Raw genomic sequence first — 21,789 nt, 5'->3', positions numbered from 1 at the left:
GATTTTATGAAAATTCAGAACGACACCTACCTCATAGTTATGGACTATCATTCCAAATATGTTGAAATACAACGTCTAACATCAACAGCTAGTGGTCCTGTTATTCAGGCCATGAAGGCAATATTCGCTCGACACGGTATACCAGTCACAGTGTTCTCCGACAATGGCCCACCGTACGATTCTCAAGCCATGAAAATGTTTTACGACCAATGGGGTATAACAAGCGCAACCTCTAGTCCACATTATCCTAGATCGAATGGAATGGTCGAACGCCATATCCAGACTGTAAAGAACATGTTGATTAAAGCTCAAGCAGATGGAAATGACGTATACAGAGCCTTATTGGAATTATATAAAAAAGGACTTGGTTTGCCCAAGCCTGAAAAACAAAACGATAAGAGTTTTTTCCAGTTGACTGAAGCGCGGATATTTTATTTTTCTATATAATTTTAAAGACAATCCGTATTTTACTACTCTTTAGAATTTAATTCAATCTCCTGATTTTACTGGTAATGGATTTATTTCCTATAAATTAATTGAAATAAAAAATTACTTTATCTCAGATTTTTCAGGATAAAATTTTACGAAAGTGGAATTGTTGAAAAATCTGAGATAAGTAATTTTTTATTTCAATTAATTTATAGGAAATAAATCCATTACCAGTAAAATCAGGAGATTGAATTAAATTCTAAAGAGTAGTAAAATACGGATTGTCTTTAAAATTATATAGAAAAATAAAATATCCGCGCTTCAGTCAACTGGAAAAAACTCTTATCGTTTTGTTTTTCAGGCTTGGGCAAACCAAGTCCTTTTTTATATAATATCTGTTCCTTCAGTCTGCATTTGTATTAATCTATTATAAAACAATTTTTTGCCTGAAATGCGAAATTTTTCACTTCTAGGACGAGGTTAAAAATGGTTCTACACTTCTACTAATTCTTATAAGATACGGCTCACAATTCGTTTTAGAACCCGAGCTTAATAGTCAACTTCAAAACCAACATCCTGCCACGATTTTTAAACTATCAAATCCGTATCTTTTACAGTCCACTCTACGATTACAATTATCCATGACATTGCGTTCACTGCCCTTGTACGTTTACAGTGAGTGGCACCGTGGCCAGTTGTTTTAATAAAAATACCTAGGCCACAGGTCCAGTTTAAAAAAAAAAATCCTTATTTCCAACACTGATCCATCTATCCTTATGCCTTATTGAAGGCTACAGTGAAATATCCATGAAGCGTAAGCTTCTATTATAAATCCATGGCCTAAGTAAGGCAACTTAAGCCTTGGTCGAAACTAACATCTAAAATATAAATTAAAAAGGTATCTTAAGTATATAATTTCAACCGAGACACATAATTAAACGAAAAATAGACCCGCCAAAGAAATTTTTAATAAATATAGTGTTATATTTATTGAAAAATATCAAGTTAAAGTTTCAAGGCGGTGAAAGGGCAAATTAGCGTCGTCTACTGTAGAGTAATGAACAATTAGCGTCGTCTGCTGTAGAATAATCTTTTGAGGTACTTACATTTTTAATTAAATTAACATACTTAGACTTAATTAATTTTGATGAAACTTGAAAAAGGCACACCTTGAATAGTTACTTGTTAATTTGAAAGTATTCCGAAACGTAACTTCGCTTTAGTTTTTAAATGATTCGATGTACAGGAGCACCAAAAACCCCATGTTATTCCTATGGGAAAATCGGCGAAAATCTGTGAATTTTCATTTAACATTACGGGAGGGTGTGGGATCTTATCTAGAAGGGCCTACCGGCCCTCTAGAATATCGAGCATCGCGAACTGCAACATTACCGTCTCCAGGTGAAATGTTGATGGGCCGAAAACTTCGTACTACTTTACCGATTCACCGCAGCGATCTAAAGCCCAAGTTTCCGATAGCCGATCACGTTCGACAATTACAAGCGCGCCAAGAACACATGAACAAATACGGGAACCATCACACTAAACCACTCTCCCAGTTCAGAGTTAATCAAGACGTCTGGTATACAACTAAGACCAGAGAATGGTTACCGGCCACTGTTCAATCACTTGGCCCGGATGACAATAGCTATTGGATTAGAACAGCCACGGGAGCCGTATATCGACGAAACCGCGTGCATTTACGACCTCGTCGAGTGCTGCAAAAGGAGATGGACAGGTCAAAAGAAATGACACCGCCCAAGCCACAATGGGCTCAACACCCTGTCATGCCATTCCCGCAATCAGAGATTAGAGGTCCGGGTGCGATATCGCCTCCGAGTAGTTCCGACCATCTTTCTGAAATCAGCAACGCTGAAGGACCGGTTTTGTCTCGATCGCCTCACAAAGGATCTTCACCGGACAGCACAGTTTTGTCTTCCTCACCGGTCCAACAAAGCCCTGCAGCAACAACCACCGAGCGTGTTGCTACTCCCACTACTCCACTTGTCAGGCGAACTAGGAGTGGTCGAGTAGTAATTCCACCGAAGCGGTTCACAGACATTTAAAACTTTCCACATTCATTCAAAATTTTTTGGTTATAGAAAGTCATCTATACAATCTATGTTAAATATTTAAAAAAAAAAAAAAAAAAAAGAGCGTGATATATATGTTACTTTAGTGTACCAGATGGCGTTGTAAGCATAAGCAGCTGGGTTCCCGGGACTCGCCACAACGCGCATTAACCAGTATTGTTTTGTTATGATCGAAGCCTAGTCGATGTCTAAATGTATCCCAAATAAGATTAAAGTTTATCTTAACATTAAAGGACAATGCACAATTATTTAACCAACTAAATAATAAGGTTAAGCAAGTTTGATATTCTAACTAAATAAATAAAGAATATTACATTTAGGATAATAAGGTTATATAGGATAATATACGACCAAAATGTCTGATATATATGGTACCTTAGGACTTTACTACCCTTCATAGTGACGATGACGCAGATGTATTAAACTGGACGTTTCCGTGTGTTTCTGTCTGTCTGTCACCGCGTTCGCTGATGGCAAACCGGAGCAAACGTATTTGCAATATCCGGACCGCGTTCGTAGTTCACACAAAGCAATATTGGTTTCTACTTCATTATAATTTTTAGGGTTAAGAAGTACGCGGTGATCGGCTAGGGTTACGAGAAACGTCTACTCTTCCAATGATAGGATCACACAATTGTAGTTTTTCTTATCATTTATTGTGAATCAATCGCCTTATATACACCTTTAATTTACAAACATTATTAAGTCAAACGTTAACAATAGCTATGTTTAAAATGATTTTTGGAACACCGTTTTTTAAAACGATTTAATTAGAGTTAAGGTAAATTACTGACAACTAAAATAATTAAACTCAATTATATTTAATATTAATATTAATCTCGACTCGGAGAGGTTAATTTTGGTTTCGCAACTTGTTTTTATATACATATAGTCATACATTCTGGTTCAAGAGATTCGAACCAGTAAAACCGCAAAGTTTCCTCCCATTGAAGGCTAAAACCCTTAATTATGACTATTTACCGTTTCAATGGCTATGAAAAAGAAACTGTTGAAACTTTTCTCGATGAAAAAACATTCAGCACATTAGCAGTCACGGCTTCTGCGAGAGTTTTTCATGTGACTCAAAAAATGGCGTGGCCCAACTCTTACATTTTACTGCCAATTCATTTGATATTAATCAAAATTAAGGAAAGCTTATTTTCTTTTTAATATGGAATTCGATCTCTTCTAAACCAGGCCTTGCATTTAAGGTCTCATGTCAAGTATACCCTGAAGCAAATTAACAATGTATTTTATCAACAGTCTTCGCAGGTGGAAAAAAGCAGAGCCAAGTTCTTTTGGACCTTAAAAAGAAATACGGTGGTATTTTCACACTCTGGCTCGGTCACAAGCCATTTGTCCTTATATCGAACTGGGATTTGGCCAAAGAAGCGCTTGTGGTTAAAAAGAACGACTTCCTTGGCAGACCGAAATTAAGATCAAGTAAATAAATTTTTATGGGAAATAATTTCAAAAGTGATCGCCTATTCCATTAACAACTCCTTTTCCTCTTAGTTAATTCACTTCAGAAACACGCGGGAACCGTAATCTTCGAGACATCAATGAGAGAATGGGATGTGAAACGCAAAGTTGCGGCTCAAGCAGTTAGGTAAATAATGAAATTGCTAGTACATAAATGAAATTGCATCAAAATCATTAGTATTTCGTTAACATTTATCTAAAATTTCAAGGTTTCAAAAGTTGAAGTGCTGAGCCTAAAGCTCATATTTAGCTAAGTGGTTAGGTAATACCAGACCTGCTCTTGTGATACTGATGAGTGTCTGTTTGTTTGTTTGTCTGTGAATCCCGGGTACGCGAAAATCAAGCGTAGCTAGAAACGAATTTAAGGGGCTGGCCGGAGCTGTTGGGGTGAAGGGGGGTCAAACTGTTGGTTAGCATATTGCTTACCCGCCCACCGCGACGGTGGCGCCATTCCTTATGGCCAAAGAGCTGGGTGTTTTCCCCCCAACAGCGCCAGTGAGCCCCTTTAAGGCAAGCCTAATGCTAAGCCTAAAGCTAATTTTTAATTCATAAACGGCTATAGGGAACTCCAAACAATTAGCGGCCGCAACGACGCGTGACACTTTCAGCTGACAGCGCATGCTTTAGTTATCACAATTTATCAAAATTGAGCATTAGGCTTAATACTTCAACTTTTAAACTTTCAAAATTGAAGTCTACAAGGTCATCTAGTAAATCATAAGATATTTTGCTAATATGTTCCTATTTCACACATAATCAGATGTATGGGAACATACCGTCACTACATACGCCAATTAGCGGTGTCGTTCATTTTTGTTAATTAGGCCTAGTTTACTTGTTGCAACCCTAACAAAACCTTTACCAAGCTGAACCATGACTAATAAATCTCCAAATATCTTATAGAAAATTTGCTGACTCTGAGAAGTTAGCGATAATTGTGAAAGAAGCGACTGAAGATCTGGTTGAAATTATGTTGAAGCATAAAGGAGCTCCATTTGAACCGGCTGAATATTTACACACAGTTTTATGCAACATCATTGCGAATACGGCATTTGGGTAATCTACCCTGTTTCTTATCTCCGTAACCCCAATTTCAATGCAACAATACGTTTCAAAAACCCGTTAGACGATAACAGAATAGTGAGGTGTAAAGGAATGCAATCATGGCAAAGATTATCACATTCTACAATGTCTACAGATATGAACCGTTGATCTTGTAAATCATGTAGTTGAAAGGAAAACTGGGTGGGGAATTAAGAAGGCCATTCGAGGTTTCAGAACCTTGTTTAAAGATGACGAAGGCCAAAGTCCATAGTGATTGTCTAGTTTAGTAAATTTTAGAGAAATCGGTTGAAATGAGAGGACGTTATTTCACATTTCTGGCCCCCATTTTTCAAGATGGCGGTGGATTGGGATAATCTTTCTTAATGCGTGCCTACTACGTAAGAGTAGCGTCCCTGTAAAATTTCAGCCTTCTATGTAAAGTGGTTTGGAATGGGCGTGGATTATCAGTCGATATTTTTACCATAGAATGGACACTATTGAACTGAATTTAGTTTCATGAGTCGGCCAGTCTGTCAGTGAGGACTTTGACTTACATAGACATTCTAAAAAAGCTAGAGATGTACCACAAAGCAGAAATTGAATCGCCATCCGCGAAGTTAAAGGCTATCCATTTCTGACCTCATCAATCTCTGCTCCCCCCTTTTTGGGAATTTATGGTACAAAAGCAGGAAACGCGAACGGCCATTATAGCTCATTTGGCTTAAATCCATTTCTAGAGCCCTGCCTGTCGTAAGCCCAGGTACTTAAGAAACTTGTAACTTTTAATGCAGAGTTGGAAGTCTGTCTCGAGAGGAAAGCAACCATTTGAAACACTTATTTGATGAAATACATGACTTATTTGGTAATACACCCGGAGATGTGTCCCCTTTACTTCTATTGCTCTATCGCAAAAGGGATCAAGCTCTTACTAACGTGATGGTACAACTGGGAAAGTTCGTTAAAGAAAAGCACGAATTGAACAAAGAGACATACACCGATGGTATGACAATTATTATGGCCCCTAATGGAACAGTTCAAACTAAATCTTACCTCGAATCTATCGTTTAAGAACTAATTTAAGTTCTTTTTACACTTATCTTTAAGGTGAAATCAGAAATTTCTCAGACGCTATTCTCAAATCTGCGATAGAGGCCAAAGAAGAAGATAAAGATATTGTGACTGACGAGGTTTCAAGAAAACTTATGGGCGATTTATTTGTGGGTGAGAAATTAAGAATGGTTATAGTATCTCGATAGGTAATATCTAGTGTCCTTTTCAAGAGACATAGTGAGATTTAAGAGTGGAAATTAAAGTAGGTGAAAATACTAAAAGATTATATATATTTTGAAATATAGCCGGAATAGATACAACAGCGAGTGCCTTGACATGGATTGTTTTGCTACTCTGTAATCATCCAGACATGCAAAAGAAGATTCGAGATGAAATTGAAGAAAACATAGGTATTCATTTCTGGTTTCATTTCTAATGATGGAAACCTAACCTTCCACTCAATGCAAATGGAAATAACTGAAATCAAGAATGATTAGTGGTAATTTCAAAAGTAAATCGCTTATTGGTCTCTCAATGCGTAACAGTAATCAAGCTTTGCCCCTGGTAACCTACAGCTCCCTATACTTATTATCACTAGTGGCGTATTAGCAGAATTGCAGGGCCCCAGACTACACCTCATTGCCTTTTATCCAAGAACCGTTAACATTTTGTTGTAATATTTAAAAAGGTAACCGAATGCCACTAGCATCTGATAGCAAGAACTGTCCCTTCACTTGCGCTTTTATAACTGAAACCCTTCGTCTGCGTTCACCGGCTCCTCTTGGCGTATCACACGTTGCCGTTGCAGACACTCAACTGGCTGGACACAAAATCAGGAAGGGAACTTTAGTCCAAATCTTACTGGATCAGATACACCACGATGAGGATTCTTGGGCTCAACACGAAGTGTTCAAACCAGAACGTTTCTTGAACTCAGATGGTAGCGACGTCAAGAAAGCAAATGGATTCATTCCCTTTGGTGAAGGAAAGAGAATTTGCCTCGGAGAAAAACTCGCCAGAAACGATCTCTTTTTCTTGTTGGCTAATCTTGTTCAAAAAGTAGAGCTCAGCAAAGAGGTTTCGTCTCGCGACATTAATACTGAACCGCAGAATACCATGATGTTTAATCTTCCCGAGAGTTTTAAGATCGTTGCAAAACCAAGAGTGTAGTATTATTACACTCGCAATTTGAACATTCGATGTATTTACCACTTATTAAAATTCACTTGTGTCGAAGGTGTAAGGTGTCATATAAAAAGTTTATTTAAACCTCTATCAAGAAGGAATTTACTATAAGAAGGCCTAAAAAGGCGTCCGGTGCGCGCGTGATAGTCGACAATCCCCCCTCATGGGTGGGGGGAGGCTGGAAACTAAGGCGGGACTTAATATTTTATCTTACTCTATGTTTTCAACCATCTATCTCTTTTACCTTTACGTTAAACCTTGGTTTGGTTTTTGGAACTCACGATATCATAAGTATAGTACACTTGATTCGACTTCGAACGAACGCTTTTTCACGTAGAGAGACATATTCAAAATCCATTAAGTTAGGTTCAAAACCTTTAACTAACTTGCTAATGGCAATTAAAAACCATTCCCTAACTGTTTCAGCACCGCTGGCAGCCTCCATTTTCTGTTTACTTTGCTCGAGGTTTTTTTCTCTATTCGGAATAAGTCAATCGCGTCTGTATGACCTATCCCCACGGGATCCAATAGGAAAGCGCAGAGCAATGACGGACATGAAAGGGGTGGGGCTTACTTGTCCACTAACACCGGCGTAAGAGTAGATGCGTAAAATCTAGTGACTTAGGCATTCTTATAGTAAATTTATTCTTGCCTCTATCTGTTACCCGCGACTTCAATCGCGTGGAATTAGTATTATTTTTTAACTCTCCGAGTGACGATGACGATGACGTAACGGAGAGGTGTTACACTGGAAATGTTGGTGTTTCAGTATGTCTGTCTGTCTGTCACTGCGTTCGCAGTAAGCAAATCGGAGCATACATGTTCGCAATATACGAACCGCTTTCGCGGTTCGCAGAAAGCAATATTGGTTGTCATCGTTAGGATAAAGATGTACGCGGCGATTGGCTAGAGTTACGAGAAACGTTTTTCTCGGGGAATATTTTCCAAATGGCCAGGGAGCTCCTAGTAATTGCTATTCTTTGGGCCTATCGTTTAATTTCTTACTTACAATTTCCTACAAGTAAAATTTTATATTTTTTGCGTAGAATTTCATACAAGTAAAATCGTATATTTTTAGGTAAATTTCATACAACTAAAATCCTATATTTTTGGCGTACAATTATTTACCAGTAAAATATATGAGTTACGACCAGTTTCATAAGAGTAAACTCCCATAGTTACGTTCAATTTAAATCGTATATTTTTAGGTAAATTTCATACAACTAAAATCCTATATTTTTGGCGTACAATTATTTACCAGTAAAATATATGAGTTACGACCAGTTTCATAAGAGTAAACTCCCATAGTTACGTTCAATTTAATACAAGTAAAATCCCAAATTTTTGAGTGCAATTTAATACAAGTAAAATCCCATATTTTGCGCGCAATTTTATGTAAGTAAAATCCTATAGTTACGTCCAATTTCAATAAAGTAAAATCCTATAGTAACGTACAATTACATACAAGTAAAACTTGTTGTTTATCAGAAAAAATAACACACATTCCCGGACTCTCAGCCTTATCTAGGCAACTCAGCAACCGAAGCCAATTCCTTATTTCCCAAGTTCCCTTATTCCATTTCCAAAGTTCAATATAATTTTTGATTGTTGATTCTAAAAATAATCCTACAAAATCTTATATATGAGAATTTTAGTCCCATAAAATCCGTAATACCGAAAAAAATTTTGGTTATTTCCCAATTAGGACATCAAGGATTTTCGCAAGGCTTATTCTTACCCTCCCGCGATATCGTACCGAGTTTGTCCTTATGACTTATCTGCAAACTAAATCAAATACTTGAATGGCGTGGTAATTAGCAAAATAATTATTTGAAAGCAACCACGGCTTATCTGAAATTTTGACGCCAATGTCAAAGACTCAAAATCAAATTAACCTTCATCGATAACGATTTTATTCCATTAGTTGTAAATAATGGCTGTAAAATCGTTCTGTCAATTGTCTGTCTTATCAATCATATATTTCGAAAAAGAACCGTCTGTCAATAAATGGCTTCAAAATAACTATCAGTTAAGATAATAGTTTGACATTGACTTAAATAATACTTAGAACTTACCCTTCTACTTTACATTCGTTACCGTTAAGTTCTCGGGCAAAGATGTTCAAATTAATGCCGGAGGAGTTTTACTCCTTTAACGTAGTTAGTGAATATCTGGCCGCGTTTCTTGTTGGATTAGTCTGTTTTTACCTGGTCAGCTTATGGATTCAGATCAGAGAGTTACCCCCTGGTCCAATACCCCTTCCGCTTATTGGAAACGTTCTTGGTTAGTAATTTTGGTTTTTTTAATTGTAGTCATTATCGTTATTTCTGGTGAAAATTTTAGTTATTTGGAATCAATTGTTGTTTAACCATCAGGATGAGAAGCCCAGTCTAAGGTTGAAATTCCTTATAGAAAGAATAGAGTATTTTTTTTTTATATTTTGTACGATTTTATGGAACAAAGAATTAGGTTATTATGTAAGATATTATAGGACAAAAACGAGAATATTTAGGATAATATAGGACAAAAACGAGGATTTTAAGGATAATATAGGACAAGAATGTGGATATATAGGATAATAGAGGATAAAAACGAGGATATGCAGGATAATATATGACCAAAATCAGAAGTATATAATACTTCTCTTCGAGAGAAGTGTACCACAAAGCGGGGTAAGTGTAACGTCATTCTTCCCAACATCGGAACATTTAGAGCAAGGTTACTAAACCGAATCACATACACGATAAATAGTTCCCTCATCATTACTCTATTAGCGTTTAAATATTTGACAAGACGCGCTTGCGCATTTTTGTCCCTCGTCAAGACGAGGTTTGTGGGATGATTGCTGGGGATTTAATGCCAAACAATTATAGAATTCACCTTACGGTGCGATGCCCATTTGTAGTTTGATGAGCGGGAAAGCAAACTTAAAGGGTGAGCCTGGGAAGAATGACGTTACATAACTGAAGTATTAAGAGGATACAGAGTGTCATCCTTCTTCTATTATCCCCTTCTGCCAAAATGTACCATATATATGATACTTTAGGACTTTACTACCTCCCCTAGTGACGATGACGCAGATGTATTAAACTGGATAGGTCCGTGTGTGTGTCTGTCTGTCTTTTACCGCGTTCGCAGTTGGCAAATCGGAGCAAACGTATTTGCAATATCAGGACCACGTTCGTAGTTCACACAAAGCAATATTGGTTTCTACTTCATTATAATTTTTAGGGTTAAGAAGTTCGTAGCGATTGGCTAGGGTTACAAGAAACGTCTACTCTTCAAATGGCAGAACTTCCACCATAGGTTCTCACAATTGCAGTTTTTTTTTATCATTTATTGTAAATCAAATCAATCGCGTTATATACCCTAAATTTACAAAATTTGGGAAGTCAAACGTTAACAATAGCTATGTTTAAAATGACTTTAAGAACAACGTTTCTTAAAAGGACTTAACTAGAATTAAGGTAAATTACTGACGATTAAAATAATTAAACTAAGTTATATTTATTTTTTAAGAAAAACATCTTAATTTGGTAGATAACCTACGTCTCGACTCGGAAAGGTTTAGTTTTGTTTCCCAACTTGTTTTTATATACAAATAGTCATTCATTCTGGTTTTAAGAGATTTGAGCCAGTAAAACCGCAAAGTTTCCTCCCATTGAAGGCTAAAACCCTTAATTATGATTATTTTCCGTTTCAATGGCTATGAAAAAGAAACTGTTGAAACTTTTCTCGATGAAAAAACATTCAGCACATTAGCAGTCACGGCTTCTGCGAGAGTTTTTCATGTGACTCAAAAAATGGCGTGGCCCAACTCTTACATTTTACTGCCAATTCATTTGATATTAATCAAAATTAAGGAAAGCTTAATTTCTTTTTTAATATGGAATTCGATCTCTTCTAAACCAGGCCGTGCAGGTCTAATTTACCCTGAACCAAATTGAATAATATATTTTATCAACAGTCTTCGCAGGTGGAAAAAAGCAGAGACAAGTTCTTTTGGACCTTAAAAAGAAATACGGTGGTATTTTCACACTCTGGCTCGGTCACAAGCCATTTGTCTTTGTATCAAACTGGGATTTGGCCAAAGAAGCGCTTGTGGTTAAAAAGAATGACTTCCTTGGCAGACCTAAATTAAGATCTAGTAAGTAAATTTTTATAGTAAATAATTTCAAAAGTGATCGCCTATTTCATTAACAAGTTCTTTTTCTCTGTAGTTAATTCATTTCAGAAACACGCGGGAACCGTAATCTTCGAGACATCAATGAGAGAATGGGACGTCAAACGCAAAGTTGCGGCTCAAGCAGTTAGGTAAATAATGGAATTGCTAGTACATGAATAAAATTACATCAAAATCATTAACTAAACTTACAAAAAGTATTTCGTTAAAATTTATCTAAAATATCAAGGTTTCAAAGGTTGACCTGCTGAGCCTAAAGTTCATACTTAGCTAAGTGGTGGACTAGCTTTTGTGATATTGATGAATGTCTATTTTTTTGTCTGAGAACCCGGTTAGGCGAAAAACCACTTATGCTTAACACCTCAGCTTTAAGACTTTGAAAATTAAAGATAGTCATTTAGTAAATCATAAGATACCTTGCTAATGTATTCCGATTTCACACAAAATTGCTGTATGAGAACACACCATCATTACTAAACCTAGTATTACGAGAATTAGAGGTGTCACTCGTTTACTTGTTGTAACAGCTAAGACTTTTAAAATACAGCAAGAAGAGAAAAACCTTACACCACCCTTTGAGCCAAACCAAATTAAACCTAAACCTAACCCCAACAAAACCCTTACCAAGCTGAACCAACCAATCATGACTAATGAGTCTCCGTATATCTTATAGAAAATTTGCTGACTCCGAGAAGTTAGCAATAATTGTGAAAGAAGCGACTGAAGATCTGGTTGAAATTATGTTGAAGCATAAAGGAGCTCCATTTGAACCGGCTGAATATTTACACACAGTTTTATGCAACATCATTGCGAATACGGCATTTGGGTAATCTACTCTTGTTTCTAATCGCCATAACTCCAGAAAACGTTTCAAAAACCCATTAGATGATAACGGAATAGTGAGGTGTAAAGAAGTGCATTTTATCTTATCTCCTTTGGAAAACAGTCATTTCTAATTAAAAGATAAAGCTATATCTGGTTTCAGATAAAAACAGTATTCAATGCCAAATCATTGAAAGGTTTCGAAGTGTTTTTCATATTTAACCGCCAAAAGTGGTGAACGCAATCATCACAAAGATTATGACATAATACAGATATGAACCGTTGTTCTTATAGATCAGATAGTTGAAGGGAAAACTGGATGAATTTTGTCGATACAAAAACGGGGGTACGAGTAAAGGAAATTAGGAAGGTCTTTCGAAATTTCACAACGTTGTTTAAAGATGGCGGAAAATCGAAGGGCGAAAGCCATAAGGCAGGAACAGTTGCACTAAATGTTAAAGAAATTGATTGAAAAGCACGAACGTTTCTAGTCGCCATTTTTCAAGATGGCGACTGATTCGAAAAATGTTTGATGATGCGTGTCTAATAATAATAATAATAATAAGAATAATAATCTAGGCTTTGTCTATGACTTAAGAGTAACGTCCCTGCAAAATTTCAGTCTTATATAAAAGTTGTTAGGGCTTTGCGTTGATTATAAGTTAGTCATTTAGTCAGAACTTCGGCTTCTCTAGATATAGAATTTGTCAGTCGATATTTTTAAGATAGAATAGACATGTTTGAACTGTATTTAGTTTCATGATTCAGCCAGTCTGTCAGTGAGGATTTTGATTTGCATAGACATTAGAAAAACGTTTTTACAAAAAACTAGAGATGTACGACATCATTGAAATTGGATCGCCATCCTTGAAGCTAAAGGCCTACCATTTCTGACCTCCTAAATCTCTGCTCTCCCCTTTTTAAGAGTTTTACTGTACAAAGGCAGGAAACGCGAACGGCCATTATAGCGCATTTGGCTTAAATCCATTTCTAGAGCCCTGTCTGTCGTAATCCCAGGTACTTACGAAACGTGTAACTTTTAATGCAGAGTTGGAAGTCTGTCTCGAGAGGAAAGCAACCATTTGAAACACTTATTTGACGAAATACATGACTTATTTGGTAATACACCCGGAGATGTGTCCCCTTTACTTCTATTGCTCTATCGCAAAAGGGATCAAGCTCTTACTAACGTGATGGTACAACTGGGAAAGTTCGTTAGAGAAAAGCACGAATTGAACAAAGAGACATACACTGATGGTATGATAATTTTTATCGCCCTGTAATGGATCGATTCCAGATAAAATCTTACCTTCAATCTCTGGTATAAGGATTAATTGATGTTCTTTTTACACTTATCTTTAAGGTGAAATCAGAAATTTCTCAGACGCTATTCTCAAATCTGCGATAGAGGCCAAAGAAGAAGATAAAGATATAAAAGATATTGTGACCGACGAGGTTTCCAGAAAACTTATGGGCGATTTATTTGTAGGTGAGGAATTAAGAATGGTTATAGTATCTCGATAGGTAATATCTAATGTCCTTTGGAAGTGACAGTGAGATATAAGAGTGATAATTAAAGTAGCTTTGGATAGAAGAGATGATGGAAATATTAAAGATATTACATTTATGAAATATAGCCGGAATTGATACAACAGCGAGTGCCTTGACATGGATTGTTTTGCTACTCTGTAACCATCCAGACATGCAAAAGAAGATTCGAGATGAAATTGAAGAAAACATAGGTATTCATTTTTGGTTTATTTCTTATGATGTAAACGTAACCTTCCACTCAATGCAAATGGAAATAACTAAAATTAAGAATGATTTCGTGGTAATTTTAAAGTAAATCGCTGATTGGTCTCTCATTGCATAATAGTAATCAAGCTTTGCCCCTTGTAACCTACAACTCCCTATACTAATTATTACTAGTGGCGTATTAGCAGAATTGCAGGGCCCCAGACTACACCTAATTGCCTTTTATCCAAGAACCGTTAACATTTAATTGAAATTTTTATGAAGGTAACCGAATGCCACTAGCATCTGATAGCAAGAACTGTCCCTTCACTTGCGCTTTTATAACCGAAACCCTTCGTCTGCGTTCACCGGCTCCTCTTGGTGTGTCACACGTTGCCGTTGCAGACACTGAACTGGCTGGGCACAAAATCAGGAAGGGAACTTTAGTCCAAATCTTACTGGATCAGATACACCATGATGAGGATTCTTGGGCTCAACACGAAGTGTTCAAACCAGAACGTTTCTTGAATCCAGATGGAAGCGACGTCAAAAAAGCAAATGGATTCATTCCTTTTGGTGAAGGAAAGAGAATTTGCCTTGGAGAAAAACTCGCCAGAAACGATCTCTTTTTCTTGTTGGCTAATCTTGTTCAAAAAGTAGAGCTCGGCAAAGAGGTTTCGTCTCGCGACATTAATACTGAACCGCAGAATACCATGATGTTTAATCTTCCTGAGAGTTTTAAGATCGTTGCAAAACCAAGAGTGTAATATTATTACACTCGCAATTTGAACATTCGATGTATTTATCACTTATTAAAATTCACTTGTGTCGAATACAAAAAAGTTTATTTAAACCTCTAGCTGTTACCCGCGACTTCAATCGAGTGGGATTAGTATTATTATTTATCTCTCCGAGTGACGATGACATCATGGAGAGGTATTACACTGGACATGTCTATGTGTATGTATGTCTATCTGTCCGTCTGTCAACGCTTTCACAGTAAGCAAATTGGAGCATACTTGTTTGCAATATCCGTACCGCTTTCGCGGTTCACAGAAAGCAATATGGGTTGTCATCGTTAGGATTAAGATGTACGCAGCAAAAGTATAGAGTTAAGAGAAACGTCTATTCTCCCAATGGCTGGGCTTGCACCAAAGGTTCACGCATTTGCGCTATTTCTTATCCCTTATCGGGAATCGGCCAACTTAAATTTCCAAACATTGTTCAAGAGGCATTCGCTAGAATTCGAACGTCAACAATAGCTATGTTTAAAATGATTTTAGGAATAACGTTCTTAAAACGAATTAACTAGAATTAAGGTAAATTAATGACAATTAAAATAATATCAATTATATTAATTTAATTTTTTAAGAAAAACATCTTAATTTTTTAGATAGCTCTCGTCTCGACGCGGAGAGGTTTATTTTGGTTTCCCAACTTGTAATAGTATAATTCGAGGGGTCCGTCATTGCCAAAAAATCCCGTACGCTCGGGGAAAAATCCAAAAACAAATCCAAAATTCCAGTGAAAATACAAAAAGGATTTTGTATTTTTTGAAAAATCCGAAGATCTTTCAAAAGTTTCAAAATATATAAAATTATGTAAAAAATCCAAAAATCCACCGAAAATCCAAAAAAAATGAAAAAATACCGAAAATTTTTTAGAAATCCAAAATAACATGTTAAATCCGGGAGTGTGCTCGTATTTTTTTAGAAATCCAAAATTTTATGAAAATCCACAAAAAAATCCAAAATTTTGTAAAAATCCAAAATTTAGTGAAAATCCACAAAAAAATCCAAAATTTTGTGAAAATCCACCAAAAAATCCAAAATTTTGTGAAAATCCACCAAAAAATCCAAAATTTTCAAATCCACAAATCCAGGAAGGCGATAAAAATTACAGTTAAAAATACAAAATCCTAAAAAAATACGAAATCCCAGAACAAATAATGATATTCCTAAAACAAATTACAAAATCCCGAAAAAATACAAAATCCCCGAAAAAATACAAAATCCCGAAAAAAAATACAAAATCCCGAAACAAAAATGCAAAATCCCGAATAAAATTCCAAATCCCGAGAAAAAATACAAAATTCCATGAAAGAATTCAAAAATACAACGGTTTTTTTGAAAATCCTACTGGATTTTGGATTTTTATAAAAAATCGACAAATCCATTTAAAAAAAAAAATACGTAAAAATCCATAAAAATCCGACGGATTTAAAAATCCCGTACGTTTTTTTTCGAATGACGGACCCCTCGGTATAATTGATACACACAAGTCAACGCTGAGCCATTGAAAAAATATTATAACCTCTAGCATAGGATGAAGAGCTGACTTACGAATCGGAATACTTGCAAAGAAAATAAATATTCAAACGCCTGGAATTCTTCAAAACCTTTTGACAGCCGTGAAGGTCATTCGTTAAAGGCGTAAATCAAAGTGACCTTGGTGGATAATGGATTTGTTTAACTATCTCTAAGAGGAATTCATACATCTAATGGGAATCTTTGTGCATTCATTGTCAGAAATATTCTAAAATCTTGAATTAAAACCTTTGTGTCTTGTTTGAATGTAGGTTTTAGCTGGGCTTATTGTTACCCTCGTATTTAAAGGGTATGGGAATTTACAATTTCATATCATATTTTACCACGAAAGTGGTATTATGTTACACTTTCAAGTCTACTTTCAAAATATCAGGTTTTTAATATAAGTGAACCAAAGTTTCTATTTTTAAAATCTATTGGAAAATCACGAAAACTCAGTTTCGATATATCAACAATGTTGTCTTGTCGAGCTTGTTCGCCTACATGATGACATCACTATGACGTGAGGAAAAAAAGCGCGGGAATCCTATACGCGTCTCGAGCTTTGTCCATGCAAGGATTATTTAAAATGTCTAAGGATAAAACGCAGAGAAGGAAATATCGAAGGTAGATGTTCCAAACGGCACCTAGCGGGCACAATCGGCAAACCGGAAAGCCAATATTTTGAAGCGTCAACACGTGACCGATTTCTTGAAAGTTTTGTCGCTCTCTGTCTGCTCGATCAGATCTACTAAAACCTTGCCTATTAAACTAAATTAGTGTAAACTCACCTCATATATTCTTGAACGGAATGTTTGCTTTAATCAAGGATAATTGCTTTAATCTATTATTAAAATTAAATTATGATTTTTAGGAACTAACCTCATTCTTCAATGTTGAACTAATCGTTCTTAACGACCGTTGACAATTCGAAAAAGAACTATACAGCATGCTTTCGAAAACTATCTCTCTTTCGGCTATGCTTTCGCGATAATAAGATAGGTGGCGCCATATTTATATTTCTTTTCCGTTTGACGCACCAAAACAGTAGGTGGAGAAGAGGGGGATGGGTTAAAATTTCGGAACAACTAGAGAACATTCCCTTACTATAGAGATCTGTGTGTGCGTTCTATCCTTAGACATTTTAAATAATCCTTGGTCCATGCTTCTCCCCTGTCTAAACTCTGAGTCTGATAGCGGAGAGAGTGGCACCATCTCGCGTGTGTGACGTCAAAAACAGGAAAACGTTTTAGCCTTCCTTAAAAAGTGGATTTCAAATAATTTCATATGAAGCATTTTCAAATGCATATTGCCAAATAACCAGAAATCGGAGAATTAAAAGCTTGAATTTTTGAATTCACAGTAATTAATTCTATCTTTTGTTATATAAATCAGAGGTTTTTCAAACGAAGCTTCTCATACCCTTTAAACAAATAGGAGACCGTTATTATTAGTTATCTGCGAAACTAAACTTATCGTTACCAAAAATATCGTACTAATTAAGAAAATAATATATTTTGAAGCAACCATGGCTTATCTGAAATTTTGATAGAAATGAAGGTCCCTTGTTAAAGGCTGAAAATCAAAGTGACCTTCGTCGATAACGAGTTTACTTAACTATTTCTAACAGAAATACATAACAGCTTATTGGAATCACTGTGTAGTCGTTGTCTTAACGTATTTAGGCGGATTTTATAAGAAGAGCTAGACTAATAATTATGCATTTCGAATTTTACATCGCGAATAAACTATCTTGCTGCGCGTCAAGGACCTCGCAGTGCTTCAACATATGAAATTGCAGTTATAAAGACGCAATCAGAATTATGAGGCGTGACGGATAGTAAGTTCTCAAGCCCGGCCCACAAAGCCCGCATAGATATTAAGGGTGCTTAATAATTCCAATTAGCTGTATATATTCCTGGATATAAATAATGGGTGTAAAGTATGGCCTTATACATCAAATTTCGAAAAACGAAGCGTCTGTTCTAGGTACGTGTAAAGAATTTGGTTTTATAATAACTATCAGTCAAGATAATAGTTTGACATTGAAATATAAAAATACCCAGAACCTACCCTTCTACTTTACATTCGTTACCGTTAAGTTCTCGGGCAAAGATGTTCAAATTAATACCGGAGGAGTTTTACTCCTTTAACGTAGTTAGTGAATATCTGGCCGCGTTTCTAGTTGGATTGGTCTGTTTTAATTTGGTCAGCTTATGGATTCAGATCAGAGAGTTACCTCCTGGTCCAATACCCCTCCCGTTTATTGGAAACATTCTTGGTTAGTAATTTTGTTTTTTAATTGTATTCATTATCCTTAAGTCTGATGAAAAATTTAGAATAATTTAGGACAAAAATGAGGATATATAGAATATTATGGGATCAAAATTCTCATTTATATGATAATTTAGGAATATTTTTGGATATACATAGCAAAGGATATTTCATGAAATGTCTAAAATTATAGAATTGTAAAGGATATTTCGTGAAAGGTCTAAAAATATAGGATTTATAGGATACTTGATGAAATTTTCAAAAAAAAAAGGATATTTTATGAAAGGCTTTAAAATATAGGATTGTAAAGAATATATTATTGTAATGGGTATTTCACGAATGATCTAAAAATAAAGGAATCTAAAGGATATTTCATAATAGGTTTAAAAACATAGGATATTACAGGGAAGGTCTAAAAATATAGGATTATATAGGATTTATCATGAAAGGTCTAAAAATATAGGATTATATAGGATTTATCATGAAAGGTCTAAAAATATGGGATTATATAGGATATTTCATGAAACCTTTCCAATAAATTCTATTTTGAAGTAATGATAAGACCACTGGGCTTCCACAACTCAACCTTGTATCTACTTTAAAATTGAATAATATATTTTATCATCAGTCTTCGCAGGTGGGAAAAAGCAGAGACAAGTTCTTTCGAACCTGAAAAAGAAATACGGTGGTATTTTCACACTCTGGCTCGGTCAAAAGCCATTCGTCTTTGTATCAAACTGGGATTTGGCCAAAGAAGCTCTTATAGTCAAAAAGAACGACTTCCTTGGCAGACCTAAATTTAGATCAAGTAAATAATTTTTTATACAAAATAACTTTAATTGTTCAGTTCAAAGTGATCGTCTAGTCTAAGGCCATTAACCAATCACTTCTCTTAGTTAATACATTTCAGAAACATACGGGAACAGTAATCTTCGAGGCGTCTGTGAAAGAATGGGATGTCAAACGCAAAGTTGCATCTCAAGCAGTAAGGTAATAAATCACTTGTGCGATGATAAAATTACACCAAAATCATTAACTAATCTTACCAAAGATATTCCGTTAGGCTTAGAATTTCAGGGTTTAAACTCTGAAATAGGATAAAAAATTTATGATAGTTTTCAGACAGAACCCTAACCTAACCCAATCTAACCTATCATGAATACTATGGCGGTCAGGTTGCCGTCTTATCTCTCCCCTAATAAGAATTTGAAATTAATAAAAATCTCCAAATATCTTACAGAAAATTTGCTGACTCTGAGAAGTTAGCGATCATTGTAAAAGAAGCGACTGAAGATCTGATTGAAAAAATGCTGAAGCATAAAGGAGCTCCATTTAATCCGGCTGAATATTTACACATAGTTTTATACAACATCATTGCGAATACTGCATTTGGGTAATCTACTCTTGTTTCTTATCGCCATAACTCCAATTTCAACGCAGTAAATCGTTTCAAAAATAAATTAGACTACTACGGAATAGTGAATTGTAGAAACATTTTTATTCTATCTTATCTCCTTTGGGAATCAGTTATTGCTAATTGAAAGATAACAAAATTACTCAATAACAAATCATTCAAAGTTTCCGAAGTGTTTTTCATATTTCACCTCCGAAAGTGGTGAATGTAATCATGATCACAAAATAATTATTTACTGGTACACTTTAGAATTTAAGAGCCCTTAATAAAAAATAAGGGCTGAGAGTTTTCAGTAAGAAATGGGATGTTATCAATTATTTCTGTTGTAACCCCAAGTAATTGCATCGCTATACCTCTTATGAAACGTATAACTTTCAATGCAGAGTTGGAAGTTTGTCTCGAGAGGAAAGCAAGCATTTGAATAAATTATTCGACCAACTCCATGAATTATTTGGCAATACACCGGGAGATACATCACCATTACTTCTACTGTTGTATCGCAAAAGAGATCAAGCTCTTACGAAAATGTTCATAGAACTAGGAAAGTTTGTTAAAGAAAAGCACGAATTGAACCAAGAGACATACACTGATGGTATGATAATTTTTATCGCCCCTGAATGGAACAATATGAGCTATAATTTTACCTCGAATCCGTCGTTGAAGGATTAATTCACGTTACTTTTACACTTATCTTTAAGGTGAAATCAGAAATTTCTCAGACGCTGTTATCAAATCAGCGATAGAGGCCAAAGAAGAAGATAAAGATATAAAGGATATTGTGACTGACGAGGTTTCCAGAAAACTTATGGGCGATTTATTTGTAGGTGAGGAAACAGAAATCATTTCAAAGTGTCTTGATTTTGATTGGTACCTGACACTTGACATCTAGTGTCCCCTTGAATAGTTGATAATAAAATAGATTTGGAAGGAAGAGTAGATGGAAACACTAAAAGATATTACATTTTATGAAATATAGCCGGAATTGACACAACAACGAGTGCCTTGACATGGATTGTTGTCTTACTCTGTAACCATCCAGACATGCAAACGAAAATTCGAGATGAAATTGAGAAAAACATAGGTATTCATTTTTAGGTTTCATTTCTATTGCGTTTGTGACGTAAACTTTCTAATTGCTTTTGGTATTAGTTTTAGTTAGGTTGAATTAAACTTGAGATGTCAGTCTTTAAGACAATATCGCATTACCTTTTATTCAAGAACCGTTAACATTTTGTTGTAATTTTTAAAAAGGTAACCGAATGCCAATATCATCTGATAGCAAGAACTGTCCCTTCACCTGCGCTTTTATAACTGAAGCCCTTCGTCTACGTGCACCGGCTCCTGTTGGCGTGTCGCACGTTGCTGTTGTTGACACTGAACTGGCTGGACACAAAATAAGGAAGGGAACTACAGTCCAAATCTTACTGGATCAGATACAACATGATGAGGATTCTTGGGATAAACACGAAGTGTTCAAACCAGAACGGTTCTTGAATTCAGATGGTAGCGATGTCAAGAAAGCAAATGGATTCATTCCTTTCGGTGAAGGAAAGAGAATTTGCCTTGGAGAAAAGCTTGCAAGAAACGATCTCTTCTATTTGGTGGCTAATATTGTTCAAAAAGTAGAGCTCAGCAAAGAGGTATCGTCTCGCAACATCAATACTGAACCACAGAATACTATGGTGTTTTCTTTGCCCGAAAGTTTTAAGATCGTTGTAAAACCAAGAGTGTAACATTATTACAGTCGTAATTTGAGCATTCGATGTATGTTTA

General features: G+C 35.7%; 2 protein-coding genes across 2 annotated transcripts; both read left to right on the top strand.

Moving 5' to 3' along the window:
- The first annotated feature begins 2,894 nt into the window (after positions 1–2,894).
- Positions 2,895–21,749, top strand: LOC149709299 (uncharacterized). Its single transcript, XM_089863998.1, has 22 exons — positions 2,895–3,965; positions 4,038–4,131; positions 4,908–5,060; positions 5,840–6,048; positions 6,153–6,269; positions 6,404–6,508; positions 11,251–11,430; positions 11,504–11,597; positions 12,140–12,292; positions 13,337–13,545; positions 13,652–13,777; positions 13,926–14,030; positions 14,308–14,787; positions 15,023–15,126; positions 18,444–18,609; positions 19,240–19,410; positions 19,499–19,592; positions 19,843–19,995; positions 20,400–20,608; positions 20,715–20,840; positions 20,993–21,097; positions 21,268–21,749. The coding sequence occupies exons 2-22, from the start codon at positions 4,085–4,087 to the stop codon at positions 21,747–21,749; spliced, it is 3,588 nt and encodes a 1,195-aa protein (XP_089720124.1). The 5' UTR covers positions 2,895–3,965; positions 4,038–4,084.
- On the top strand, positions 6,477–7,334 carry LOC149709300 (steroid 17-alpha-hydroxylase/17,20 lyase-like). Its single transcript, XM_089864652.1, has 2 exons — positions 6,477–6,597; positions 6,787–7,334. Exons 1-2 carry the CDS (start codon positions 6,588–6,590, stop codon positions 7,266–7,268), a joined length of 492 nt encoding a protein of 163 aa, XP_089720778.1. The 5' UTR covers positions 6,477–6,587; the 3' UTR covers positions 7,269–7,334.
- Positions 21,750–21,789: the final 40 nt, after the last annotated feature.

The sequence above is a fragment of the Phalangium opilio genome, unplaced genomic scaffold (genome assembly GCF_054372755.1).
Source record: "Phalangium opilio isolate 3A_F unplaced genomic scaffold, DU_Popi_V2 ptg000013l_1, whole genome shotgun sequence".
NCBI classification, from domain to species: domain Eukaryota; kingdom Metazoa; phylum Arthropoda; class Arachnida; order Opiliones; family Phalangiidae; genus Phalangium; species Phalangium opilio.
Note: the sequence above shows the minus strand (reverse complement) of the source record. Positions and strands in the feature narration are given on the sequence as shown.